The sequence below is a fragment of the Eretmochelys imbricata genome, chromosome 4, assembly GCF_965152235.1.
Source record: "Eretmochelys imbricata isolate rEreImb1 chromosome 4, rEreImb1.hap1, whole genome shotgun sequence".
NCBI classification, from domain to species: Eukaryota; Metazoa; Chordata; order Testudines; family Cheloniidae; genus Eretmochelys; species Eretmochelys imbricata.
In genome coordinates this window covers 83,631,379-83,654,738 of record NC_135575.1, presented here as the reverse complement: position 1 = coordinate 83,654,738, position 23,360 = coordinate 83,631,379, and the positions used below count along the sequence as shown (strand labels likewise).

At 43.2% G+C, this 23,360-nt stretch overlaps 1 protein-coding gene across 1 annotated transcript in view; it reads right to left on the bottom strand.

Annotated features, from left to right (window-relative positions):
* SNX25 (sorting nexin 25) overlaps positions 1-23,360 on the bottom strand; it is a 169,415-nt gene that overhangs the window by 98,887 nt on the left and 47,168 nt on the right. Inside the window, exons 4-5 of the mRNA XM_077815548.1 lie at positions 10,498-10,670; positions 9,205-9,391 (exon numbers count right to left, since the gene is read on the bottom strand). Coding sequence (XP_077671674.1) covers positions 9,205-9,391; positions 10,498-10,670 — 360 coding nt within the window. The remainder of the gene's footprint in view (positions 1-9,204; positions 9,392-10,497; positions 10,671-23,360) is intronic.

Here is a 23,360-nt window from a genome sequence, read left to right as displayed (position 1 = left end):
GCCCCCCGGGTGTGCACACTTCACTCTGGAGCGTGGAGTGTGGGGGGGGCTGGTGATGGGAGAGCTTGGAGTGTGTTGGGCTTCAGCAACACCTGCAGCCCCAGGGCTGCTGCAGCTGGGGAGAGACGCCTCTCTCCCCGCCACAGCCCTGGGTAACTTGCACCCTAAACTTCTCATCCCCAGCTCCACCCCAGAGTCCACACCCCCAGCCAGAGCCCTCAGCCCCCTGCACCAGCCCTGAGCCCCATCCCGCACCCTGAACCCCTCATCCCCAGCCCCACCCCAGGCCCCACACCCCCAGCCAGAGCCCTCACTCCACTTCACCTTAACCCTCTGCCCCAGCCCTGAGCCCCTCCCATACCCTGAATCCCTCATCCCTAGCCTGACCCCAGAGCCCACACTCCCAACTCTCTGCCCCAGCCCTGAGCCTCGTCCTACACTCCAAACCCCTTGGTCTCACTCCCGCCACACATCACCTCCATATTGGTGCAGATAAATTCATTCCACACATGCATGGGAAAAATTAGAGGAAATATTGCTGGCAACTGTTGGAAGACAAGATAGTAGACTAGATGGAACATTGTTCTGACCTAGCATGGCCATTCTTACATTTTTCCACTTATGGAAGCCAAAGGGATGTGTCTGCATAACAAGAGAGCAAGTTTTCACTAGGGAACCAATTATGAACTAAAATGTATATTATTAATACTAATAAACTACGACTTGAAAAGTCTCTCTCAAACACTAACAACACGAAACAAAGTTCTTCTATTGTTTATACAGAACTCTAAAGAAAACATGTACAAACAGCACACAGAATAATGTAAGACCTAAGACAGTTCAGATAAGTTGGAGAGAAAAAAAAAAAAAGAGTTGGCTTTCTCAACTTAGGTTCTTTGTATTAAAGATAAGACAATAGGGAATTCTTGTCAAGATGAGAAATCTCAGCAATAAGATTTAAGAACGACAGATATTTCATGTAGAGGATGCGGAAATGTTGTGAAGGGCATGGCTTTGTCACGTTGGCTATTGCCAACTACACACTTATAGATAAGGCTTTAACATAACCTTCCAATCAAGGCCAATTTATGTAGGCAGTGCAGGAGAATACTAAGGAAACTGTCCAAACAGTTCTAATTGGATATCTTCCTAATCCACAAAGCCCATAGTTGCCTTTAACATAATAAAATAAATAAATAAATAAATAATAAAAAGATGCCCCATTAAAACCCACTAACAGACATTTAAAGAACTACGTTCCACCCTCAGATTAGCACTACTGTGCTCATTGGCAAATATTAGGGAAGTGACTGTTCTTTAAGAGATTTTTAAAAGTTGCCGTTATATTTTTAATGCCACTTATTAACCTTTTGAAGAGTTGAACAGTCTACTGTCACACCCCAATGGCCCCCTCCCTCAGGGAGTCTCTGGGGAAGGCAGATCAGCATTGTATGTGGCTAACCCTGTTGCAAGCATCGCAAACCATTTTGGGGAGGGTCAAAGGCATGTGAGCAGAGAGTGGAAGTTTCCTTTGCAGAATACGAGAGGCTGGGGGGGGAGAAAGAAGAAGAGCAGAGAACAGGTTAACTCAACACTTCAGCTAGCTCCGTGTGAAGCTAAGACACTGGCCCTGGCCCAAGGTCATGGGCTTGAAGAGAAATCAGCAGCTGCCCAGCCGTGAGAAGAGGAGAACTAAGTTGAGCAGAGCTGCAGAGATAGCAGCAAGAACAGTGAGAGCAAATGAGACGGTGACAGCGAAGGCCAATAGAAGGGAAAAAAAATTCTCTGGAGCCGGGATGTTTTGGGAAACCAAGGAGGCCACAGCAAGCCGGTTTGAACTGGCACAAAAGGCACCAGAAGCAGAGGTCCCTGAGTGGAATTACCATCCTCCCAACCCACCCACCCCCTCGCCCTCCCAGGAGCCCAGAACTTAAAACCCTCATGAGAGCTGGAGCAACTCGGAGATCAACAGCGGATCCTCGGACGACTGGGCCCAGGACACCACTCCCATCCACCCTTCCCCTCCTCTCTTCTAATGTTACACCCAGGCCTGGCCAGTCTTGGGTAGTGCGTGTGTGAGTATGAAAGTGGGTTAGGGCTTGGGACACTAACACTTTTTTTTTCCCCCGAGTGACATGGGAGAGTTCCCAGCACTCTGCCGTTATTTTAATATTTTATTAATAAAGCTTTAAAATTTAGACACTTGGTGTGTTTTGTCATCTCTCCCCAAACGATCCTGAGGTGTCAGCCTGATTATCTGACGCAACGGTAGATTGGTAACAGAAATCTGTCACATACCTACCCCCCAAGCACTCTCGTGAGGTAGAAAATTTTTTTTAAAGGCTTCTATAAGTTGTTATGGAATCTAGCTATACGAATTATAACAGTGCACTCTGCTCTCTGGGCTTTTGCTTTTGTCCCAATAGATTACTAATAGCCTGGCAGGTATGTCTGTTTGACATTTGATGGTTTTGAATGTGGAATGACCCATCTTATTTTTAAACTGTCCATAGTATCTTTCACTGAGGGGCCATCAAGGATTTCTCTTTGTCTATCCATTCTTTAGGCAGAGGCTGACCAAGTGTATTACAAGAAAAGACAACCTCAACAGGCCTCTCTGAAAGGTGGGCTAGTAGGGGATTCATGCACAAAGTTCCTCATACCCCGATATATTTTGAAAATCTGGGAGATGTGTTTTATTGTAAAGAAAAAAAATCCTATTCTTTAATGGCCAGGTATAAGTATCTTTAGGCATTCTATAGCTACATAATCCCAAATGGTTATACGACCTTCAAAGAATTCCAGCAGGAACAAGGAGAAAAGCCACCTGGCCTCGGTGTCTGCCTCTCAAGCTCCAGCCCTCTCCCCCATCCTCCAAACCACAATTGCTTTTTTCTAGTGTCCTGGAAAATTAACTCTCCAAAGCGGGGACAGCCCTATCATCCTGCATCTCTCCACAGTGTGGGCAGGCAGCTATGATCCCATCTCTAAGGACGTTACATTTTCCCAGTCAGCTCTGGGTTAGGGCATATAGGCCCACTCAAAATTTCTGTATGGACTCTTGTCTTTTTGGATAGACAATAAGGTTCAAGGGGCCTCACTGTGAATGAATTTGTGCCTAAGCTATTGTCCATGTTGCATAATTAAGGAGGGAAAATACTAGCAGCATAAACTGATTTATTACAAGGGAAATCCTATCAGCTATGTGGAATGATGAAGATTAGCACACTTACCAGTAAATGATTTCAAGCCCATCCAACCCCCATCCAACTCTTTAACCCTCTTGCTAAGAACATAAGAGTGGTTGTATTGGGTCGGACCACACTATGGTCCCCTTCCCAACTGCTTGTCTCATTTTTTAATCTTCCCTGCTCCTGATCCTCCCACCTACCCAAACATTAAGTACCCAGTTCCAATCACCTGAAGTCCTATCAAAACTTTGTTAATAAATCAATCTAACAGAAAGTCCGGTGAGATTTCAGAAAAAGGAAGTTGTGTATCCATATATATTATGGAGGATACCACTTATCTTAGGAATTGGAACTACTCTGACTGCAGTGAGATAAGAATCTGAGGAATTATCTATCAATACCTGGAGACTTCCTTCAGTCCAGTGATATAATATCTTGATCTCAGGAAATGGGAAGTAATTAAATTCTCCAATGACAAACCACCATTTGGATGTTTCAAAGGAATACTGAGTCTCTCACTAACTATGGTTTATTAGGATAATTCTCCTCAATAGCCAAGTCTAAACTATAGAACTGTTACTATCTAAATCAGATGGCTTAGAGATTACCAAAAGGCAATCTCAGTCAGCTTATTTTCAAATATAAACAAAACTAAAATGAAAAGTTTGTCATTCTTTGACCTTTGTGGATTAACAGCCTAAAAAAAAGTGCGCAGAAATCCTACGCATCATTCTAGGACAAGGAATGAAGAGTCCTCCAACTAAAATTATGGGATACAGGGAATTTTAGGTGAACAGAATGCTACTACCCAGATTGGAATTTGATCAGGAAATTAGGGTTGATACCCATATGCCGGAGATTTATTTGTTAGAGGGAGGTAATCAGAAAAATTCTCCCCACTGCAAAGTAACTTGTTCCTAGTTGTAAGCACTCAAGAGCTTATTTTCCCTTCTCCTCTATACTTTCCTATGGTTTATTACCTAAATATACTATGAAATGTCATTTACTTTATTCATCCACAGAGACACCTTTGTGTGGTTTCCCCAACCTCAACCCTTAGAACATTCACAGGCAAATCACTACCCTACTCTGAAAAATGTGCCACTGAATCTTTACATGGCCACAAGAGTCTCTTCCACAGATGCTCTCCACATCAGGGGGATGGGAACAGACAGATAAATTAAACATAGCAAGGAAACTGCACTTCCAGTAGCACAGCATAACTCGGACACCAAGCGAGGGTACTGGTATTACACAGATCCTGAGGAAACCGTATCACCTGCTGAATCACAAACACCATGTCCCTGCAAGAATCCTGAGATTTTCCTGGAGGCTTCCCATTCAGGTTCTGATCCGACCCAACCTTGCTTGGGGCTTACAAGATCACAGCTCGATATAAGTCCACCGCTCTGTAGACTGGAAAGTGAACATACAAATGTAGACAAAAGACACAGTACTTCATACAGAGAGTTTGCCTTCTGATATTACAATTTAAAGGGACCTAGAGAGCTAGTAGAGAATACAGTGCACATTAATTGTACCAGAACAATAACAAAAGGATTAGGTTTCAACAGAAACAAACAGCTCCATTAGTGTTATTACGCTAATAGACCTCATGTCTATTTAGGTTTCCAACAGTCTAACAAGGGGTAATTTATACTGTTGGTAGCACAGCATGCTGGCCCGGAGTAAAGAGCAAATTTTACAGCACATGAACAAGATGTAGCCAAGCAACAAAATCATTTCACTCTCTCACCAAATGCATTTTCCTCTTTGGAAAATATAAGTTGTTTCAGAGCAGGGTGTGGAAATGAAGAGAGAACAAAAAAGAAAAGCTGTTTATTCAGACCCAAGCACATGGACTGATGGCGATGGATCTAACAGGAGGGGTGTTCAGTAGTCACAGATCAGGACCCACACCATCATGGAAACTGCTTCCGCAGTGTTCCAACAGGTTAATACTCTCACATTGGCTGTGCTATGAGGATGATGAGAGATAGGATGGTTCAGTGGTTAGGATGCTGGCCTGGGAAGTGGGAGACCCAAGTTCTATTTCCTACTCCTCCAAATGCTTCTTGTGTGTCCTGGGACAAACTGCTTAGTCTCTCTGTGCCTCAGTTATCTCTGTATCTGTAAAATTGAGATAACAGTGCTTCCTTACCAGGGGGCGACAGACGTACCTAAGAGAGCCATACAGCCTGCCCTAGTGCTGCTCCCGAACACCTCAGTCTCCATTCCACTCTCATCCTCAGTTGCTGACAAATCTCCTCTCTCACCTACACTTTTGATCACTGCCCAGAGACAGAAACACTAGTTCTTCTTCCCCTGCAGAGGGCTCTATGAGCACAGGAAGATACAGCTGCCTTTAAAGGATCCCTCAGCAACCATCCTCCACCCTACTGAAGCCACTGCTACAAAGAATACGGTGTGTGTATGGAGGAATTCTCAAGAATCCCAGAAGAGAAGGAAAGTGGGAGAGGAACCCCCTGAATTTGACAGCCCTAGTGGAGGAGAGGGGGAATCCCTTAGAAAAACCCAGCAGGAGGGATGCATGCGTATGTACAGCAAGCACATGGGTGCCTGTGTGCAGAAAGCGGGTTAACTCTGCCTCTCCAGTCATTCCATTTCCCAACAACTTCAGCCCTACTACTGGGTCAAGCAGTGTATTTGCCCAGTAGGGCCATATCCTGAAATCCACCTCTGGAGGCGTCACCCCTTATGCATTTATAACCCCACTTTAGTCATTTCAAAGTAACGCTTCCATTCACTGTGGTTGTCACATGACAACTATGTCCTTATCTTAAGCAGATAGTGGTTGCTCACTCCATGGGAATGGCAGAGAGAATCTAAAGCACAAACAAAAATGGCTAGCTTCTGCTATAGCAGCACCAGTGCAAGTGCAGAAGAAAAGATGTGCTACCCAATATTAAACAAAAGTAATTCAGAAAAAATTAGTGCAGAAAAGGGTGCAAGATCCAGGAAAGGGGAGATAATCAACAACAACATGTTTACACAGAGGAGGTCTGTAGCATCAAGTGTCCAAGACCACACATTTATTCTAGGCATCTAAGAGCTCTACAGGGTATTGCTGAGCTGGTGAAGCCCAGTTAATTGCTGACTGCATGACTGGGCAGTGTCCTTTCCTGACCTTGATTCTGAGCTCTGAAGATAGACGTGCTCGGGCTTTGCTTCTGAGACATACAACATGACCAAAAAAGACCAGCCAGCAGCAGCCAATGATGACTTCAGTACTCTGATGGCCAGTTCCCACTGATACATCCCTATTACAGATAAAGTCAAACCATCTTATACCCAGTAGCTGTCACGGGCAATGCACATGAAATGCCTCCAGCCTCCTGATGTCTTGTTTTAAGCAACATCCATTTTTTCAGATCCATATAAAAGAACCAGAAGTATGCAGGTTTGATAAATCCGTACTTTTGTACATAGTTTGACCTTTTTTTTTTTTTTTGGCACCAGACCCTACGCATGCCCTTCATGGCTAAGATGGCTAAACCAACTCTCCTTAGAATGTCTGGTTGGCTGCACCCATCAGATGATAGTTTACTGCCTACATAGATGAAATCATCCACTGCTTCCACAGTTTATCTGGTTTCAGAGTAACAGCCGCGTTAGTCTGTATTCGCAAAAAGAAAAGGAGTACTTGTGGCACCTTAGAGACTAACCAATTTATTTGAGCATAAGCTTTCGTGAGCTACAGCTCACTTCATTGGATGTTTATCACAGTTCATCTGGAAGCACATGACTTGTATTGCAACTTTTGCACTGACATTCAGGATTTCTGTTTTTGTCCAAGAAACTCATAATCCAAGGGCAGCTGCCACATGCTGGAAACTCTTTAATGTGTCTTTGAGACATCTGCATCCTGACCAAAGAAGACAACATGATCTGCATAATCCAGGTCATTAAAATAGGTTAAACCAATGCTTATACCTACATTTGCAGAGATATGCTCAATGAGCCAATCCATTGCACAGCAGAACAGGACTGGGTCCAGGACTCATCCCTATTTCAGCCCAGATCTACTGTGACACCTGTAAGACCTATGGGTCCCGCAATTTATTCGTGCTCTGAGTCATTATGCAGATCTTGAATTAGCGTCAGAAGGATGTTGGGAACCCTGATGCCCCATAAGGCCTTCCACAAGGCAGTTCTAGTGACAGAATCAACGGCTGCCTTTAAGACTACATATGCTGCTATCAAAGGCCAGTTACATCCATAATGGATCTCAGAAAAAAGACAACGGTAAGTATAGCATCCATTGTATATAGCCAGGAATGAAGCACTACTGCTCTGGGCAGTGGTGTTTCACAAGGAAAGGCTGGAGCCAGGTGAGTAGGACATATGCAAAGACTTTTCCAGGGACAGAGAGTAGAGTTATTGGTCTATAGCTACAATATTCAGTGCATGGACCTTTCCCCTTATAGAGCAGGATGATGATCCCTTCCTCCCACTCTGCTGGTATCTTCCCAGTAGTCCAAGTCTGGACAAAAAAGTTGACGTAATGGGCTCAATGGCACACTTTAAAAGTTTGGGTGTTGTGTTGTTAGGTCCAGCAGCATGCCTGCTTCGCAGTTTCTATATGCTTGAGCAAATCTCTTCCAACACAGGTGCATCTCCACAAGTTTCAGGGCCAGGGATTGCATCTATTGCGAATGCATCCAGATCTGGACATCAAGTTGCTTCAGGATGGTTACATGTGGACTCATAGTATTCTTTCCATCTTTGCAGGACAACTTGTTGAGTTAACCTAGTTTTACCATCAACCTTGTTTATTGGCTTAGTCAGAGAATCACTTGTAGGCTACAACTCGTGACAATTGGTTTAAAAATCTGGTCCCTAAAAAAAAAAGATTCATGGCAATGATGACAGTGATGACGCCCTTAGGAAACTTGCTAATTCTTGGTCGGAAGATACCTGGGAACTGGCTTATTTCAGCACCTGGAGGTACTGATATACAGAACCGTACTGGAAAACACAACTGGCCACTGGGAAGTGTGACAGGTTGCAACACTAGAAAGGTCAAAGATGCAGCCTGACACCCTCCCCAATGCCAGGAACACCATGCAGTTCCAACATAACCCATTTACCTTTGCTAGTGATTCCCAACTCTTTCCTCAAGACAGAAAGCAACAAAAGGGAGGCAGATCAGATGGGCAAGAACTAACATGAAACCTGGAATAGGCATTTGTTCTAGGCAAGTGGGAGACTGCTGGCCCTTTGTGGGGATCCCTCTTCTGGTGCTTACAAGCAGGTTAGGAACATGGGAGTTATCTTGCATCATGAAGGAAGAGGGAAGGAATAGGTGAAAAGAGAAGCCATGCTCCAAGTTTTGGGAAGGAGAGGGAGAAAAAAATGGGGAGGTATTAAGGAAGAATATTAGATAGGTGCCTTGGTATCACAGCACAGAACACTAAGAAAGGGAATATTCATTCCATATAAGATCTTATTATTTTATTTAGTTCTATAGGAGTTAAATGATGGCCTCCAAACGCAGAACCTGAGATATATTCAAGAGGGAATGATTGGGAGCCATCTGCCTCTAAGAATTCCTCAAAACCTCCTAGGAGGTCGTCACACACACTACAACCCAGTCCCTAAACGTCACATTACAGAACTGGCCAGCCCAAAAGGAAGTACTTGATGTATTTGTTAGAGATGCAATTTACTAAAAAGACATTACATAGTAACGGAAAGTCAACACATTATTTCTCTCTGACTCCTTTGATCATGGGCATGCTGCATACAAGGTTCTTATATGTCTTTAAATGATTGAGGAGACTTTAATATACACTAGCCAGTTATAATGGAATAATTTTAATATTTCCTGCTGACTAAAGGGAAAGTAGCTTATTTTGGAGCTTTATTAAATGTTAAGGCTTATATTTCCTCTCTGTACTTCACTGAAATCACACTTCACTCAGGTCTCAGCAATGGACTGGCAGGAGAAGCATGCTTAGTTTTGAACATTCTATAAATGAACATCGGATACCTTAGTTGTTTCAGGAACTCAACGTCAGAGTTGCTGTTAATGAGCTTGATGAACTCCTCATAAGAAGGAGCATATGTGTAGGCTTTCTTGTGATGCTCATTCACCTGTTCTCTGTACTCCATCTGGCTGAGCAGCATTTGGTTGACATAATCTGGATCACTCAGCAGCTCCACCATTGGCTTCAGTACTGGGAGGAGAAATTTAAGAACAAAATCACTGTGCAAAAGAGCAAATGTCATCTTCAAACTCAAACAAACTCAGTGTAACATTTTGGACACAAATTAAAACAAAGCAGGTTGATAAAATTCCAAGAAATTACTATGTAATTCCCATATTACATAGTGTATCACTCATTTTAGACTGAAGTTTACCCTTCTCCTAAACTTTTTATTTTCTCTATTCATTACTGTAAGCTGTCATTAGGATTGAGGAAACTGGAAATTCAGGTTATTAAAAAGTTTACACATGTTAAAGCAGCTGAACCTAAACTGAAATATTTCAGGTGTCTATTTCCACTCTTCTTGCTGTGTATCTCAGAGAACGTTACACATTAGAGTCTAGGAAAGTGCAGAACTAGGAATTAAAAAAAGGAACTGTACTATTTGGGGATTACTTGGGACTTTGCAGTATCAAAAATTGTCCCCAACTCCAAATTCAAAAAAGGACAGAGTGATTAGTGGTCTCATCATCCAATTAAAAGTGCATTTTATAAATAAGAACTAAAATTCTCAATAAATAAATGGATAGTTATTGGGGTTTTTTTTAGATCTTATATCATGCTTCAGTCATGTTCACATCCTTAGTCTAGAATTTTACTTATCTGAGTAAGGTATAAACTTCTATGACCACCCAAATGCTCTCCAGAAGGTCACTGCAGTGTAGAATGCTAAAGGTTTGGTTTCCTCTAGAACAGAATAAGAGGATGGAATGGCTCCATGCTACAAGGTGCTGAGCACTCTGACCCCAATTCAGGAAAGCACTTCAGTATAGGCTTAATTTTGAGCAGGTGAGTAGCCCTATTGACTTCATGTGCTTAAACACATAATGAAATGCCTTGCTAAATCAGCACAAGAGAGCTCAGTGCCTTACCCTTACTTAGCTAATGTTATGAATTTTTAAGTGTCTCATGTACATCTATAAGATATTAACCGTACCAGTCTCTGCATGTGCAAGTTGTGACAGAAGTTTAATTTTAGAACTTAAAATGTGATATCAATACAAGTATATTAAATGGTTTGTAATCACTAGTACTGTAGTAGGTAAGTGATTAATTATCTCTGATCTATAATCTACCTTTTGTTGCAAGTATGTCTGCAAGGACTATGCGCAAGCTGAGAGACTGGGCATCCTTTGAGGGTAGGAGACAATACACCAGAATTTGAGAACATGATTGCAGGAATCTTACTTCTTCGTCAGAGTTCCTCAAGCATGGATGGAGTAAAAATGGCTTTGGCTGCTCTTCCTGCCTAGAAGGGTACCAGAATTTCAGTTGAAATTACAATACATCTTTAGTCATTACTTACTATATCAGAAATGTATAAAATATCAGGGACATAATGTTCAGCAAAGAAACATTTTAAAAAACTATGCTTCATCTATCGTTTATTTTTAATTATATTAAGCAAAGCCTACCTTTGCCCCATTTCAATCCCTTGCCCTATCTTTTCTCTATACCTGTACAAATAGAAATACAATATTTTAAAACTATAGCCGTATAGAATAAGTTATTATAGTTCAGAGCACACTCTTAGGGACAAGGTTGAATAAAAAGCTTATTTTCTAGTCACTCCCATTGATATACATGGAACCTAATCCATTTTTTTCCAAAATAATTGAGAAGGCAAAGAATTGAGATGCAAACATACCCTTGTACTGCAGACTAATTAATAGGCTTGTACTAGAATCATATGACTATTTAAGCGGGGGACTGAATATTATTGAGACATGGATTTAGCTGTGACACTGAAGGCGGAACAGATGCAATCTTCCACACCTATAATCAACTACTGAATTGTCACTCAAAAAACTGCAGCCTCTTTGGTCTGACTTTTCCTAGAAAATAATAAACAAGGAAAGGTCAAGTGAATTCTCCCTGACAAAGAATCACTGAATAGCTAGATGACTGAGAATTTTCAACGTTAGCAGACAATATTAGCTAGTGGAAAAAATAACAAACAAGTGTGGGATGTATGAAGAATATGATAGAAAATACTAAAAAATGTTATGATGCCATTAAATAAATCAATGGAATTCCCTCATCTGGAACACTGTAGTACTTAGAACCCTGTCTTAAAAACCTTAGCAGAAACAGAATGAGCTGAAGAAACAGGGAATGCAAAATTAGCCATGGGGAAACTTCCATATGAGAAGAGATGTGAGAGACTGGGTCTATTTAGTTCTGAGAGGAGACAAATGAAAGGGGGACACGGTAGAGGTATAACAAAATATTGAATGGTACTGAGAAGGTAAACAGGGACTCCTATTTACTCTCTCTCATAATACCAGGACATGGGGAAACAAAATTGAAAGGCAAATTTTAAAACTGACAAAAAGATGAAAGTACATGGTTCTTCTGTGGAACTCATTGCCACTAGATATCATTGAGCCCAAAAGTATAGTACAATTAAAACATGGAGAGACAGAGAGAACATCCATGGTTACAATACACAGGATCATTTCTATTTTAATACAGCATAAATTCTCATGCTTCATGGTCTAAACCAAACACTTTACTGATGAGCACTCAGATGAAATATTCCCTACGGGCAGGTTATTCCATAAATCTCCAATAAAAGGTTTCTTGCAGCATCTGGTGCTGGCCACTTTTACGGTATGTCTAGACTACAGCGGGGAGTGTGGTTCCCAGCTCAGTTGACAACAGCAATGTAGCCCAGGGGAGCATGGGCAGGATCTTGGATGAACTGCTTGAGTACAAACCCACCCAGAACCCCTGGGTATGCCCTCGGATGGCCAGCCCAAACTGTCACAACATGCTGCCTCTGGCTACACTGCTATTTTTAGTGCATCTGTCTACCAGAGCTAGGAAGCACCCTCCCCGCTGCAATGTAGACATACCCTTGGAGACCCGACGCTGGACTTGATGGACCACTGCTCTGATGAGGTATGGCAATTCCTATGTTCCCAAATGGAAACATCATTTCCAACACCCTTATAGGTCTACTAGAGAGAACAAATGCATAAAGAACATTCTGCTCAGCATGGAACAATCTTTTGTAGATTAAACCTTATGCCTGAGAAGTAGTTATAAAAACAACATTAAAAGAACATTATTGTAGAGAATAACTAATTATTTGACCACAACTGCAGAATAAACTATTAGATGTAGGATCTTTGACATAGCAGTGAAAAATTTCACTGAATTCTAGATACCAGCCACTTCATCAAAATAATTGACTTATGATGAAATGTTGTAACTTATTGACTTCTTCTCACATATTTCTCTCAGTCATAAGTCTGTAAACTTCATGTACTTTATAAAAAGAAGAAATATGTCACACACATCCAGTTTAGTAAAGAAACTATCATTTTCTTCAAACTTCAATCAATCAGAACTATAAAGACAATTCCAAAACATCCTGTCTGGGACTTCCGAATCCTGATTGGTACCAAAACACTGAGTTATGCACCTTAGTTAAAGAATCCCTTATGGGGGGTTTCAAAATGGTGACTGATGGGAGTACAAGGTAGCTATGTACCTTGGGGAGAGGGTGCACCTTTGGGGGCCACTGCTAGTGGGGCCAGGAGGCTAGCTGCATTGAAGGGAGTTTCAAACTATGTGCATACGCATAAGAGTTGACCACAGAAAAGTTAAGTCATTCCATGGCACACCTTGGGTGAGCAGGGGCTGATTTGGTGCCAGGGTCAGTGCTGTAGAGGCTGCCTGTTAGGAACTGCCAGATACCTGCAGAGAGTGGAAAGAGTTTTGGCCAAAGAAACACAATCAAAGGTGTGTGATGCTGAAGCAGTTTTGTCTAATTAAAAGTATGAGGAAGGGGGTACAGAAAGAAAAGTGGGGGAAGAACTGCAAAGATGGATCTTGGAATTAGAAAGAGATCACAGGGGTAACAAAGCCTAGCGATCTTCTGATCATTCCCTGGTGTATCCATGGTGAGGTTCCCCCCCGCCCAAACCTCCTTCTGATGGCAGGTGGGCAGGCAACTAGGCTCCCCCACTCTTGGTGGTAGGGGTTCATTTTGTGGAGGTGGTGGAGTAAAGGGAGGTTGTACAATTGCACTGGAGGCTAGTTAATTGGGAGGTTGTGCTGCCACCAGAGCATGAAGCACTTGCCAAATGCCTTAGGAGACGGTGCTGTGCCTGGTGTAATAATCACATCCAGATGTACTAACAAACAGCCAAAGAAGTCTGTATTGTTGCAGACTCCCTCAGAAATCAACCACTCTAGCCAGGTTCTCCACTGAAGCATGCAGGGAGCTAGACACTGCTCTCTGACATTCAGTACTCAAGGATACCCCAGTTCCTTTCCCTGGCAAGTGCCAACGGTTCTTCGGACTCTGCAGCATGCGCATATCCCACTACTCTTACTTCCTCCAGTGACTCTTGGTTACAAGTCAGCAGCTCCTCCTCTGTGAATGTAAGTGGCTCTAGGATGCAGGACCAGGTGCCTCACATGCTTCCAGCATTGGTCTGGAAGGAAAGAGACTGTACATAGCTTGGGTCCAGGTGCCCCTCTTGGCAGGTACTGTGGGAGGGGTGTTGTGTCACCTGGGGAGGGGCCATGGTCATTTCCTCAGGAAGCAGGGATTCTAGTCCAGTAGAAGCTTGTCAGGCTGAAGTCAGGGCCCGACTGTGCTATTCCTCACCCAAATGTCTTCTCCCTCATCCTCCACTGTCCATTTCCTCTCCGGGGATAGTTTGCCGTTGCCGCTGCAGGTCCTGGCTGGCTGCAATCAAATATTACTCAGGGGGCTGCTCCTGTCCAGCCATTTCTGGGTAAGAAAAATGGACAAACTCCATATATATTCAAACAGAGGTTTCAGCTATATGCTGCACGGACACTAGTCACAGGGAAATATACCTCCTTCTCTTTGTGCAAAAAGCAAAGCTGCCTCATAGTGGGGATTAATGACTGGGAATGCAAATACCCTGCATACTCACCGAGGGAGCTCTGGCTCATGAGGCTGGTGTCCAGGCCCCTTATCACAATGGAAGGCCTCCTGCAGCCTGCGCTAGAGCAGGTGTCTCTCCTCTTGAGTCAAACCTCCTCTTCTCTCTGGTCTCTGAATCTTTAGCTGTCTTCTTCAGTGCACTGCTGACCATCTCCATACTAGCATACTCCAAATCTGCACCCTGGTCTCCTACAGCTTTCACTACACTGCATCAAGCACCTCCATCCATGGGCTCTCCTTGTAGGTGATCATTATCTATCTACATAAAACTGTCCCCAGACAGGTCAGCAGAGGTACTGGGTCATTTAAATCAGGATTTTGATCTCCTCTTGTGAAAGTTAACCTTCCTCTTCTGGACTGGTAAGATGAAGCAGCCACCAAGAACTAAGTGCCAACATCCTGAGAGCAGCCAACGCTGAGTATCAGCTATCACCTTTTAAAAACTCTAGATTGGGAGCAGAATATCTTATACGAACTAGAAACAACCCGATAGTGTAGGGGCAGAGTGAGGGCAGCCAGCTTCAGCAGTGTTACTGAGCATGCACAGTCTGTGTGAACATGCTCAGTACAAGCCAAGCAGCAAACTGGGGATGGGGCATGTGACCCCGAGTCACTTGTACTAATAGATCATTAGAATATGTATATGGCAGTGACATATGGAGCCAGAACCACACAATATGAACGCTTTAGTTCAAACACGAATTAATTCAGGGAAGTCCTATGGCCTGTGTTATACAGGGGACAGACTCACTAGATGATCATAGCGGTTCCCTCTGGCTTTATAACCTCTCAGTCTAACACTGACCAACTCTAACTTCCTTTTGAAAAAACAAAACAAAACTGTGTTAATTGTTGGGCAAGACAGTGATCATCTGACCCTGAAGACACACATGCTGTCATAGATATAAAGGGAAGGGTAAACACCTTTAAAATCCCTCCTGGCCAGAGGAAAAACCCTTTCACCTGTAAAGGGTTAAGAAACTAGGATAACCTCGCTGGCACCTGACCAAAATGACCAATGAGGAGACAAGATACTTTCAAAGCTGGAGCGGGGGAGAAACAAAGGCTCTCTCTCTGTCTGTGTGATGCTTTTGCCAGGAACAGAAAAGGAATGGAGTCTTAGAACTTAGTAAGTAATCTAGCTAGATATGCGTTAGATTCTGTTTTGTTTAAATGGCTGATAAAATAAGCTGTGCTGAATGGAATGTATATTCCTGTTTTTGTGTCTTTTTGTAACTTAAGGTTTTGCCTAGAGGGATTCTCTATGTTTTGAATCTGATTACCCTGCAAGGTATTTACCATCCTGATTTTACAGAGGTGATTCTTTTACTTTTTTCTTCAATTAAAATTCTTCTTTTAAGAACCTGATTGCTTTTTCATTGTTCTTAAGATCCAAGGGTTTGGGTCTGTGTTCACCTATGCAAATTGGTGAGGATTTTTATTAAGCCTTCCCCAGGAAAGGGGGTGTAGGGTTTGGGAGGATTTTGGGGAGAAAGACGTTTCCAAGCAGGCTCTTTCCCTGTTACATATTTGTTAGACGCTTGGTGGTGGCAGCAATAAAGTCCAAGGGCAAAAGGTAAAATAGTTTGTACCTTGGGGAAGTTTTAACCTAAGCTGGTAAAAATAAGCTTAGGAGGTTTTCATGTAGGTCCCCACATCTGTACCCTAGGAGTTCAGAGTGGGGAAGGAACCTTGACACATGCGCATGCAAAAACACTCTTTCTGGGCACTCCAGCACACAGCTTCAGATAGTATTAGCAGAGGCCTCAACCACTTTCCTTTTAAGGGATGTCTATGCAGTTATTTATGGCTGGGCATACTTTCATGATACAAGCAAGGGATGAACAGCACAGATCAACAGTGCATTCTGACTCCACTGGGCTGCGATTAAATTTGCCTTTTATCTCGCCATACCATCAGTGTAGTCTCCACAGGCACCCCATCCCTGTTTGGGACTGCAGCCTACATTCCTAATCTGTCTGGAGCATTAACTGTTCTTACAGTTACATCCTTTCAGAGGAAGCAGTTGCATAGTCTGTCTGCATCTCCGTCTCTGACAAGTCTGGGTGGAATTCACAGTATCAGCCAATAAATTCAGCTTAGTTGAGTTGGGCCAGTTCCAGGAGTTTATTGGCACACAGTCAAGATGGGTCTATCACAGAAACAGAATGGAAAGAATAAGCCAATTGATAAATATTTGGCCCTTACCTTCCTAATTCATCTAGTATGTTGTTGTTTGTGGGGGTTACATATACTCTGGCATGTACCTGATGAGATGGGTTCTCTCCATTACTCAACCCGATATGGGTCTTGAGAAGAGGAGACCCTTCCTCCAGCAGGTAACCTGGCCAAGATCTCCATGTATCTTTGCAAAAGTCTAAGGGACAAATCCTCCGAGTATCTCTCTGCAGGAGTCCTATGCAAACTTCTGTGTATCAGTGCCAGTAACTTGTTCCAACAGAGAGGATAAGAGAGATAAGAGGGTGACTAAAAGCAGGCAGGGAAAAGAAAAATAACATCAGCTAAAGGTGAACCAATTTGCTGATGGTCATATAGACAGTGATCCTGGCTTTGAGCATCCTCCAAACTTCAGGTGGCAAAGCAGCAAACTTTTCCATAAGCCTATCATCCAGAAGAATGCTCCTATTTCTTGGCAGTGACTGCCCTTTCATATGATACTATCCCTCTCCAAAGTAGTAAGTACATCTGGATTTGTTCTTTTAAACAGCTCCAGTGCATACTTTGCAGGATTTCCATAAAACATATTGAACAGCAGATCTCTTGTTGCAAGAGGATTGATTAACTGAGGGTTTCCATTTCTGCCAGTCTCATTATGAAGTATTCATTAGCCTGTAGGGAAACATACAGTGAATCAGCATAAGCCTGCCTAGCAAAGAGAATTCCATGTCACCCATGCTTCCCCTCCCCCCGAATCTACCAACAAAATAATTTAGCAAAGAGCATGCATACAATGATGGATAAAATTCTTACCATTGTACAGTAGCAGTTGATCCCAGAGCCCAAATTTGGGGTTCTTTCTGCAACTCTTCCTTAAGATTTGTGAGAATGAACTTTGGGAAGATACCAAGAAGGTCTGTTGAAATGTAACATTTTAGGCAGCAAATAAAAAGTAGAAGGAAAGTTATCTCAGGCCACTTTCCTACATTTGTGACAAAACTGGCACAAAGTAAAGGATGACATTGTTTATTTTGCAGTAACCATCAGAGAAAACAGGAAACTTAACTGTAGTATGCACATCCACACATACACACACACAAAACCAAACAGAGTGCCACTAAATTTTTCTAACATCAACTTCTATAGCTGTATAAACTACTTCTCTTAAACCTTTTTGAATATCCCAGTTAGGTGCACATGTATGAGGCAGCCTTCCAGTCTACTCAGCTCCCACAACACACTTTTCAAGATCCATGGGTCCTACACATGCCTATCACAGCATACGGTATACCTCCTCCAGTGCACTACTTGTCCCAATAACAACGATATGGGTGAAACAAGAGAATCACTGTGGTCCCAAATGAATTCTCACAGGAAAATGACCAAAAAAAATAAAACCACCACATCACCTGTGGGTGAACACTTGTCACAAAGCGATCACTCCGTATCTGACCTCTCAGCCCTCATCCTCAAAGAAAACCTGCACAACACTTTCAGGTTTGGGAGCATAAATTCATAACTTTGCTAAACCCTAAAAATCATGGACTGAATAGACACACTGATTTATGGCTTATTACAACAATCTTAAAACCCACTACTCCTCCCACCCCCCTCAGCTTCACCCGCCCAGCACATGACAGTAGGGCTGTTAACTGACGACTTCCCTTCAGATGGTCCCAGGAAATATGTTAGCTACTTATGGTAAATGATCTGTTCCATCTTGTACTTAGCTATGACACTGTACATTTCTCAGTCCTGAAGGAGAGCTCTACATTATCTCAAAAGCTTGTCTCTCTCACCAACAGAAGCTGGTCCAATAAAAGATATAAGTCACCCACTTTGTCTCAACTTCTGAACACACAAGTATCTGTTGTTATGACTTTGTGATTGGATTTTCCAAACAGAAAGACACAAACTGATCTTTGAAAATTCCTAACTAAATCTACACACAGATATTTCTAATGAGCAACTTTAATCACCCTGACATTAGCAGAGAGAGTAATACAGCAGTGCACAGACAATCCAGGAAGTTTTTGGAGAGTGTTGGGGACGACTTCCTGGTGCAACTACTGAAGGAACCAACCAGGAGCCGTTCTCCTCTTGACCAGCTGCTTACAAACAGGGAAGAATTGGTAGGGGAAGTAGAAGTGGGTGGCAACCTGGGCAGCAGTGACCATGAGATGGTTGAATTCAGGATCCTCACAAAAGGAAGAAAGGAGAGTAGCAAAATATGGACCCTGGACCTCAGAAAAGCAGACTTTGACTTCCTTAGGGAACTGATGAGCAGGATCCTCTGGGAGGCTAATATGAGGGGGGAAGGAGTCCAGGAGAGCTGGCTGTATTTTAAAGAAGCCTTATTGAGAGTGCAGGAACAAACCATCCTGATGTGCAGAAAGAATAGCAAATATGGCAGGCGACCAGCTTGACTTAACAGTGAAATCTTCGGTGAGCTTAAACACGAAAAGGAAGCTTACAAAAAGTGGAAACTTGGTCAGATAACTAGGGAGGACTATAAAAATACTGCTCAAGCATGCAGGGGTGTAATCAGGAAGGCCAAAAAACAACTGGAGTTGCAGCTAGCAAGGGATGTGAAGGCTAACAAGAAGGGTTTCTACAGATATGTTAGCAACAAGAAAAAGGTCAGGGAAAGTGTTGGACTCTTAATGAATGGGGGAGGCAACCTAGCAACAGATGATATGGAAAAAGCTGATGTACTCAATGCTTTTTTTGCCTCGATCTTCATGAACAAGGTCAGCTCCCACACAACTGTCTTGGGCAACACAGTATGGGGAGGAGGTGAGCAGCCCTCAGTGGCGAAAGAACAGGTTAAGAACTGTTTTAAAAAGCTGGACATGCACAAGTCCACGAGTCCAGATCTAATGCATCCGAGGGCGCTGAGGGAATTGGCTGATGTGATTGCAGAATCATTGGCCATTATCTTTGAAAACTCATGGTGATTGCGGGAGGTCCCGGACGATTGGAAAAAGGCAAATATAGTGCCCATCTTTAAAAAAAGGAAGAAGGAGAATCCGGGGAACTATAGACCAGTCAGGGCCTGGAAAAATCATGGAGCAGGTCCTCAAGGAATCAATGCTGAAGCACTTGGAGAAGAGGAAGGTGATCAGGAACAGTCCACATGGATTCACCAAGGGCAAGTCATGCCTGACCAACCTAATTGCCTTCTATGATGAGATAACAGGCTCTGTGGATATGGGGAAAGCGGTGGACGTGTTATACCTTGACTTTAGCAAAGCTTTTGATATAGTCTCCCATGGTATTCTTGCCAGCAAGTTAAAAAAGTATGGATTGGATGAATGGACTATAAGGCGGATAAAAAGCTGGCTAGATTGTTGGGCTCAACAGGTTGTGATCAATGGCTCGATGTCTAGTTGGCAGCCAGTATCAAGCAGAGTGCCCCAGGGATTGGTCCTGGGGCCGGTTTTGGTCATCATCTTTATTAATGATCTGGATGATGGGATAGATTTCACCTTCAGCAAGTTCACGGATGACACTAAGCTGTGGGGAGAGGTAGATACGCTGGAGGGTAGGGATAAGGTTCAGAGTGACCGAGACAAATTGGACGATTGAGCCAAAAGAAATCTGATGAGTTTTAACAAGGACAAGTGCAGAGTCCTAAACTGCTACAGGCTGGGGACCGACTGGCTAAGCTGCAGTTCTACAGAAAAGGACCTGGGGATTACAGTGGACGAGAAGCTGGATACGAGTCAGCAGTGTGCCCTTGTTGCCAAGAAGGCTAATGGCATATTGGGCTGCATTAGTGGGAGCACTGCCAGCAGATCGAGGGAAGTGATTATTCGACACTGGTGAGGCCACATCTGGAGTATTGCATTCAGTTTTGGGCCCCCAAACTACAGAAAGGACATGGACAAATTGGAGAGAGTCCAGTGGAGGGAAACAAAAATGATCAGGGGGCTGGGGCACATGACTTAAAGGAGAGGCTGAGGGAACTGGGCTTGTTTAGTCGACAGAAGAGAAGAGGGAGGGGAGATTTGATAGCTGCCTTCAACTACCTGAAGCGGGGTTCCAAAGAGGATGGAGCTTGGCTGTTCTCAGTGGTGGCAGATGACAAAACAAGGAGCAATGGTCTCAAGTTGCTGTGGGGGAGGTCTAGGTTTGATATTAGGAAAAACCATTTCACTAGGAGGGTAGTAAAGCACTGGAATAGTCTCTACTAGGGAGGTGGTGGAATCTCCGTCCTTAGAGGTTTTTAAGGCCGGGCTTGACAAAGCCCTGGCTGGGATGATTTAGTTGGGGTTGGTCCTGCTTTGAGCAGGAGGTTCGACTAGATGACCTCCTGAGATCTCCTCCAACCCTAACCTTCTATGATTCTCTGATTTATGCACAATGTTTTTGAAAACTCAGCTTATTATCCATAAATTCTGAAAACAGTGGTTCAGTGAACAGAAATATAAATCTCAAACTGTAGTGAGTGGCTCCCAAAATAGGTACCACACAAGCCTTTTAATCCAACACATTATTTCATAAGCTTCAAATCACACAAACAGTGACAAGTGGCAATTTAACTCATTTGTGCCTTTGCCAGCAATTAGGATTTTAGTGACAGTGACATATACTGGTATATCAAGATGCAGTTGACTTAAAAGTGATTTCATACAGACAGTATTTGTAACAGTTGTGGATTGCACAGCATGCATTACAGATTATTACTTTTTATTTCCTTGTGAAGTGAAACCAACATTAATAATCCCATGAGTTTCATGTCAGACATACTTCCATCTTACAAGTTTTTCAAACATGCATTCAATTCTGTGCGGATAATAACAGTGTAATTGCTTAGGAAAGCAAGGGCCTTTTCTTTGGCTATCCCAAAATGAGTGAAATATTAGTAAATATAACCTTTAGAGGAAAGATTAGTAAGCAGGGGTAGGCAAAACAATTTAGAAAACCAAAACAAATCCTTTCTCCAGGGAGCTATTCCAATTGGTTCATCATTTCTGGACCCAAATGAAATATTTTTTAAAGTTATACTCGCAGTAGTGGAAAGTGATGCTCAGTGTAGGGGTGCACGCATCTAGTCAGTGTGAATATTGAATCTGTATTCAAATGCCTCTGTCAGGGACCACCACAGTGACCTTACTCCTGATGCTACAAATCCACCAGTTCACCCATTCCTTAAGAGGATTGGAATTGGGAAAACACTAAGGTAAAAAAAATTAACAAAAGGCTTTTAAGAAAAATGACTATGCATAACTGCAGAATCTCTTTTGATGTGCATAGATGGGCACGTACAGGACACTCAGCAACCTTACCACAGGTGTTCTTGGCTGTTAAAAGGTTAAAAACCAGTTCTGGAGGGAGCTCTTACAATTTTCTTTCCCACTTATGAACGAATAATTGTAAACTGCAAATTAACAACACTGGCATTTTAGCAATGTAACATCTACCACAATCCTCTAGTACTGGACCATTATCTGTCACAAGGGTTCTCAAGCTTTTCCATACTAGGACCCTGTGACACTTTGGGGAATCTATCAGCACAGCTTTATTCTGGTTGATATTATGAAGTTGTTACTATAAAAACTGCTGTATCACTGCACACCCGTCTATATATGTGAATTCCACCTTTGCTGATAATGGCTGTCATGTGTCTCCCATACCAGGTACAATGGCAGGTCATTAGAATTCAGTGGCCACCTATTCAGATGGAAGCACCTTGGGAAAATAGGTTAGCTCAAGCCTACAAGAACCATTTTTTCCTACCTCTCTGCAGGGAGCTGGTGAAGGGGCGAGTGGAAAATCCCCAAATGGAGAACAGACATCAAGGTACTGATGCTAGCTAGCCCTTTAAAAAAAAAAACCTGCAAAAGCTCCATGGGTCTGGAAAGACTCGCAGGGTATGTCTACACAGCAAAGAAAAACCTACACTGGCCCGCACCAGCCAACTCAGGCTCATGGGGCTTAGGCGGAGGGGCTGTTTCATTGCTGTGTGCAGGCTTCTGGACTCTGGAGCTGTAGGATCCTCCCACTCCACAGGGTCCTAGAGCCCGGGCTGCAGCCAGACCCCAGAAGTCTGCACAGAAATGAAAGAGCCCCACAGCCTGAGCCCCACGAGCCCGAGTTGGCTAGCACGGCCAGTCGCAGGTTTTTCTTTGCTGTGTAGACAAGCCCACAGAGCCACACAGGAAATTTTGGGCAGGAGATGTGAAGGTACAGGCATGTTTTCATAGCAAGGGAAACGCAGGTTAGCTGTGAGACCAACCAAGGCCAGAGAAACAAGATGATCTAGGGAGAGAGGGACTGCACGGCTGAGAAGACAAACCCTGAACTGCGGGAGAAGGAACCTGGACGCCCCAGAGGACTCTGACCCCTGCCCAAAGAATACTTTGGAGTGGTGAGGAAACTAAGGCAGGAAACTGCATGGAGGGTGTTTTGTTTTTTTAAAATGGATCTGTGTATCAAGTACAGAGCAATAATGTTTTATAATCCTTCCCAAAGACTGAGTTCATGAGCTTGCAACTATTAGTCATGGGTTACACCTATCACGTGCCCCCAAGGAATTAATCTGTGACACCAGAGCATTCATATGGCTAGAGTTCTGGGAGAAGGTTTCTTTAAGTCTGAGTGGTCAGCACTAACTTTAGGGGCTTGGCAGTTGGACTGCAGGGTCTAATCTCTCAGGAGAGGGTGCTAGATAGCGGATTTTCACCCCAAGACTATTTCTAGAGACAAGTGCCTGACCTCTGTTCAGACTTCAGAGGCTTAAAGCTCATGGAATCCAGTGGATGGCTTCCTCACAGCAGACTGGTGAGTGCCCAAGAGAGCTGTTCGACTAGGTTTGTGACCCACCCC